The sequence below is a fragment of the Phalaenopsis equestris genome, unplaced genomic scaffold, assembly GCF_001263595.1.
Source record: "Phalaenopsis equestris unplaced genomic scaffold, ASM126359v1 Scaffold000233, whole genome shotgun sequence".
Classification (NCBI taxonomy): Eukaryota; Viridiplantae; Streptophyta; class Magnoliopsida; order Asparagales; family Orchidaceae; genus Phalaenopsis; species Phalaenopsis equestris.
Genome location: NW_018164675.1, coordinates 862,393 through 868,853, shown reverse-complemented (window position 1 = coordinate 868,853; position 6,461 = coordinate 862,393). Strand labels below are relative to the sequence as shown.

Genomic DNA, 6,461 nt, shown 5'->3' with positions numbered 1-6,461 from the left:
TTCGCTTATTTCTTTTTATTTATTTGCCAAATTTTTTTTTGTCGTAGATAATTCTCATAATTTTTATTATCTTAAAATCATTGATATGATTTGAGAGAGAGATTCATTTATTTAAGAAAATTTTAAATAATTAAGTTCAGTCAAAGACTTAAAAAAAAAGAAAAGAAAAAGAAAAATCAAACCCACGTTCGTAATTCGGCTGAAATTTTGTTTTAGTTTGATTTTATAGCAACCAAAAATACATTTATTTAGGTCAAACCAAACAACCCCTAAATCCTCCTACAGCTCGCGGTTAGAGCGTAGAGTGGGAAGATGAAGCTGAGAGTGTTCGCAGATCGGATGTCGCAGCCGTCACGCGCTGTCTTAATCTTCTGCAAGTACGTCTTCAAAGTTCAATCCCCGACACTTTAGGTCTATCAGCTCAACGTTCCTTCCATTGATGCAATGTAATTTTTCTTTGCAGGCTAAATGGTATCGATTTCGAGGAGGTGAGAATAGATATCAGTAAGGGAGATCATCGGTCGAAGGAGTACAAAGGTTTATTTATCCTGAGGAAACATGCATTCTATCTTTTACATTTTTGTTTGACTTTCCTTCTGTGAAGATTCATGTGATGGTTCTTCAGGGGTTACGGCGAGAGAGGGAGTGGGAGGTTCCATGTTTTCATGGAGCGTCGGAGCTGTGAGATAGGTTCTCGTACTTCTAGATATGGGCTGAGAAGATGAATGGGTTGAGCTAGATTGATGGGAGAAGAATTTTGTGGTAAACGAGAACGTACTGCAATCTGGCCTTTTTCTCGGCACTTTTCCTGCCATTAGCTCTTTAAGGTTCACCTTATGAAAACAGGCTTTGATCTTGGCTTTCGGGGTTGCCACAATGGCTTGTTCATTATTGATCTCACAGGGAGGAGAAATTATTCCATACGGAGCACTTATGCAGCTTTGCTCACGGACTTCCAGTAATATGCCGTCACGTGGAAGATATTGAAGTAAAATTGCGACAATTATTAATGGGTTATTGGGTGTTATTATGAGGTTATGGTGTGGGTTATGCAGGGACGAATATTATTGATGTATTATTATGAAGTTATTGCGGAGTGTAACCGTAGAGGTTATTGGAAGGTTATTGAGAGTTTAATAGCGGATGCTATTAGGAGGTTATTGAGAGATTATTGATGTGTTATTAGAATTATTGCTACAATAATCCCCAAATAACCCCTAATTATCATCACAATAACTTCCGTGGTTCCACTTCAGTAATCTCTGCAGAAGGCAGACCCGATATAACACACATGACGACATATTATTGAAGTCCACACGTAATGCTGCGCACGTGCTCTGTATATAATAATTTATCCACAGGGAGGAGCAAACGAAACTGCCTAGCTTTAATTCTCTAGGGATTTGCGAGAAAGATTTTTGGTGCGTTTACAAACATACCACCAAATTCCTATGCTTTTACATTTCCAACACTAAAATTTTTCCTTTTACATTTATACCACCCAAATCCTACATGTCACATGAATTAATACCACCGTTTTGATTTTTATGAAGTGAAATACACCTTTTCATGCATAAGGAAGGCAGTGTGCATGAAAAATTAAAGTTTAGGTGTTAGATGCGTAAACACATAGGAATTGAGTGGTATGCATGTAGATTTTCTATGATTTTTTATTATGTTTTGTTTTATTTTATTTTATTTTTTTGTGCAAGGAAGATGGCAACAGTACTCCAAGTTGAGGAGGTTTTAGCTCCTTGTATGATCTCCATTGAACAACTCTCATGGTGCTGTCCTCCACAGCTAATGAACTTCAACCTAATGTCATTTTTTGTGCCTCATGGAACTGTAGGGATTCCTTGAACTGCTGTGACCAAAATTGAAGAGTCAAATAATAAAATCATATATAAAGAAAATGCCCCTCGATCAAGTCACATTGGCTATTCAACTCTCTTTAAGTCCCTTAATATAAAAACCTTCAACGATCCTTTAAAGTTGGTCATGGGTAGCCACATTTTAGTAGCTTAGTTTTTGAGTTGATTCAAGTACTTAAGTATAGCCTGCAAAGTCCCTAACTATTTCTTATCCAAACTTCCTTAATAATTTTTTATTCCAAATCCCTTCGTAGATTTTTAGGACAAGTGCTCTGTACTCTAATTCGACGCTGCTTCTATAAACAACCTATTGCTTCTTAATTTTTCATGTCACTAGTTTCCCCATGCATAGAAGCAATAACTCGTGGTAGACCTTCTGTCAGTGAGTTCCCCGACTCAACTAGCATAAATGTAGACTTCCACCTCTTCATTCCTGGTTATCTAAAAAATTAATTCATAACTAGGAGTTATCTTGAGAAACTTCAGAATTCTGTACACCTCTAAATGCTATAAATTTAGCCTATTCATGTGTTGACTCACAATACTGACAGAGTATGCAATATTTGGTCTCGTATGTGACAGGTAGATGAATTTTTCTACTAATATTTAATATTTTTCCTCCACAAAGATAGTTCTCTATTTTTTGACTGTTGGTTGAGATCCATTAGAGTGTTAGCAGGCTTACATCCAAATATCCACGTCTCTTTTATTAGATCTAGGATATATTTTTAGGTCATTGATTTCAAACTCTGTGATAAACACCTTTTGATCTTGAGAATCTCTTTTTTTCATCATGATTAATAAAAATCATATCTCTCACATATTCTATCAGTGCAACAATCTTACCTCTCTGAGTGTGTTTTACAAACATAGTATAATCAGCTTGATTTTGAGAATCTTCATTAAATTTTATAATTTTAGCAAATCTTTCGAACCACTCTCTTGGTGCTTGCTCAAGACCATATGGAGACTTCTTAGGTGTTTGTTGAAATCATTCTCAAGCCACAGTGGTATCTTCTTATATACTTATTCTTCTAGATCCTAATTCAAGAAAATATTTTTTATGTCAAGTTGATGATTTCGCATTCCTTGTTAACCACTACTGAAAGTATAACTTTGACAGTGTTAAGTATGACAACTAATGCGGATGTCTCTAAATAGTCAATCCCATATGCTTGAGTAAAACCTTATGCAAGAAGTCTTGCTTTGAATCTCTCAATACTTCCATTAACTTTGTAGCTGATGCTGAGCACCCATTTGCACCCAACCAACTTTATATTATGAGGGAGTTTAGTAAGAATCCACGTGTCATCCTGCTCTATTGCTCGAATATCCTATTCAATTGTTTTCCTCTATTATGTATTTTCAAGAACTTTATTAATATATTTAGGAATCTGCATACTATCAAGATCAGAAACAAAAGCTTTATAGGATGACAGTTTCTCATAAGTTATATACTCCTGAATTGGACATCTAATGCATTTTTTATTGTCACCAGCAACAAAAGAGAAAAGCTTTAAGTCATGAATACTAGTAGGACTGTAAATGAACCAATGCACTCGATGAACAACTCAAACTCAACTTGATTAAGACTCGATTATGTTCATTCAAATTAGTAAATAAGCAAGCTTGAACAATTTTTAAAATCTTGGAGCTTAAATGAACTAAACATGAATATAATCAAACTTGTACATTTATGCTTATTAACAAACTCGTTTGTTTTTCAACAAATAACTTATTAAATACTCGATATTAAGTTCAATGATAACTCATATATATGAAATATTATTTAAATAAAATTTAATTAACTCTAGTTTATTTAATTATAAATTTAATAGTAATATATTATTATATTAAGAATATTTTTTGATCAATTATTAATTTTATATTTATTTTATTAATATATAATTATTACTTATATATTTATTTTATTAGAGTTTAGGTGTTATATGTGAAAATTCATAAACTCATGTGGTATGTGTGAAATGCCTCTTAAAATTAAATTTAAACACCCACAAACCTCACTTTTCCTATGACCTCTCACAGTATCGCGTATGCCTATTTCACCCGGAACATATGAAATCATGAGGTGCATGGCGTGCAGACATCAAAGACAACGACGAGATCGTGGTGTGCTAGAATCCCTAAAACTCTAATCTCTCGTATATCTTCTATTTTCACTTTGCTCATTATTCCCACTCAATTAAAAAATGGTGTTGAGAAAGTTTAATGTAATCATTGTAGGTTATATATGATTAATAATAATGATGGTGCAACAACTCAACATAAAAGACATCCACAAAATTATTCAAACAAGCTAGGAAAAGGACAAGTGCATATCACTATGTGAAAACCAATACCTACATCTGAATGTGGGACTTGGGTGCAAAATTGGAAGTATGATCATGCTAAAAAATATGAGAGATTATCTTATATGATCATGATTCATGAGTTATGTTTCATTTTGATAGAGTTTATAATCGATAAATCAGCAGGTGTGATCAAATTTGTAAAATTATTTATTAAATTTTTTATATGAAAATCTAGATACTAGTTTAAATTTTTGTCTTATTTAAATATTAATTTACTTGTCATAAATAAATCAAATTTTAATATTGAAAAATTTAAATAAGTCAAGCTTGAACATTATATGAAAGCTCTATACATGCTCAAATAGAACATGAACAACTTATAATTATATGAAGCCAAGTCCGAACTATGATATACTCGGCTTGATTACAACCCTAAGTACTAAACTTCCTACCCAAAATTTCAAGTGAATGCAGACTCAGGTTTTGGTTTGAACAATTTTATCCTTACAAGTTGGCTTCCACCAACCCAAGTTCTTTCTTCCTCATTGTGTACACAAAAAGTTTTTTAGTTTGGACTTTAGGTTGGGTTGTTTGGGTTGATTTAACCCCATCAACTGGGATAAGAGGGCTAGGTGGAGTAGGTGTTAATGCCTTGTAAGTGCATTAAGTGCATTTTAAAATTGGTGTTTATTTGCAAAGTCTCTTTGAGCATCAAATTTAGGGTATTAACATTGATTTTAAAAAATACGACATCCATAGAATTATAGTATTTTCTGGAACCAAAAAAGTGGCATTTATATTCATTTTGTTGTGGTGGTATATCCAAGAAAAATACACTTGATAAATTTATGGTCAAGTTTTATGTAATCACTAAATATTATGAATCTGAAGATTTAATAAATCTGGGATGGGTGCATCGCTCCAAAAGGAAGAAGTGAAGTTATTTTCCTCCATGGTTTCGGGCACGAGCAAAGATAAAGATGGGAGTTTTGGGTCTCTGTATGCCGCGATCCCATCATTACCTTCCTTGTCAACTCTAATTGTGACTGCATTGCTAAGGTTCGGTCTTGAAGACAATTGTTTTGGATGAAGGGCGAGGGACGTAAGCGAGGGTTTTGGCCTAGAGAGGGGAAGTTTGGGCAAACCAAAAGATGGGGATTTCAGGCAAAGGGGGAAGGAGGGATAAATTTGTTGCTTTAATTTATTTTTATTTAAGTTGATTTTATTAATTTAATTGAATATATGTCATATTAACACCTTTCTTCTCAAGAACTCTCCAAAGGATATCTCTTGGAACCTTATTGTAAGCTTTTTCTAAATCAACAATAAACCAATAAACATCAAATGTAGATTCTCCTTATTATCTTTGAACTTCTCCATCAAACCTCTCAATAAATGTATAGCTTCCATAGTAGACCTGCCTGACATAAATCTAAATTGCTATGAGAAATCTTTGTCATGCATCTTAATGTTGTGTCATACTTTAAAGCTATGGGAGAGGGTAATTGAACATAGGTTAAGACGCATGACAAAGATTTCTCATAATCAATTTGGATTTATGCCGGGTAGGTCTACTATGGAACCATGGAAGTTATACATTTATTGAGAAGTTTGATGGAGAAGTTCAGAGATAATAAGGAGAATCTACATTTGATTTTTATTGATTTAGAAAAAGTTTGCGATAAGGTTCCAAGAGATATCCTTTGGAGAGTTCTTGAGAAGAAAGGTGTTGATATGACGTATAATCAAGTCATTAAAGATATGTATACTAGAGCTGTTACTTGTGTTCAAACCAAAGAAGGATTGACCAAATATTTTCCTATTTTTGTTGGATTACAGGGATCGACTTTAAGCCCATATCTTTTTGCTTTAGTTATGGATGGTCTTACTGGACATCTACAGGAGGATGTACCTTGTTGTGTGCTTTTTGCTGATGATATACTTTTCGTGGATAAAACGAGAGAAAAAGCCCAGGAAAAACTTGAATTATGGAGGTCTACGTTGGAGTTTAAAGGCCTTCAGTTAAGGAGAACTAAAACTGAATACATGGAATGTAATTTTAGTAGTAGTAGCTCTAGTGACAGAAGTGTGACTTTGGGTGATCAAATTATTAAAACTTGTGAACGATTTAGATACCTTGGGTCTGTTGTTCAAAACGATGGTGATATAGATGGGAATGTTAATAGTAGAATTCAAGTTGGTTGGTTGAAGTGGAGGAATGTTTCGGGCCTTTTGTGTGATAGAAAAGTACTGCTTAAACTGAAAGGAAAATTTTATA

General features: G+C 33.7%; 1 protein-coding gene across 1 annotated transcript in view; it reads left to right on the top strand.

The window, feature by feature from the left end:
• The first annotated feature begins 247 nt into the window (after window positions 1-247).
• The window catches only part of LOC110023848 (glutathione S-transferase T1-like), a 34,840-nt gene continuing 28,626 nt past the window's right edge, over window positions 248-6,461 (top strand). Inside the window, exons 1-2 of the mRNA XM_020723460.1 lie at window positions 248-377; window positions 464-537. Coding sequence (XP_020579119.1) covers window positions 313-377; window positions 464-537 — 139 coding nt within the window. The 5' untranslated portion in view covers window positions 248-312. The remainder of the gene's footprint in view (window positions 378-463; window positions 538-6,461) is intronic.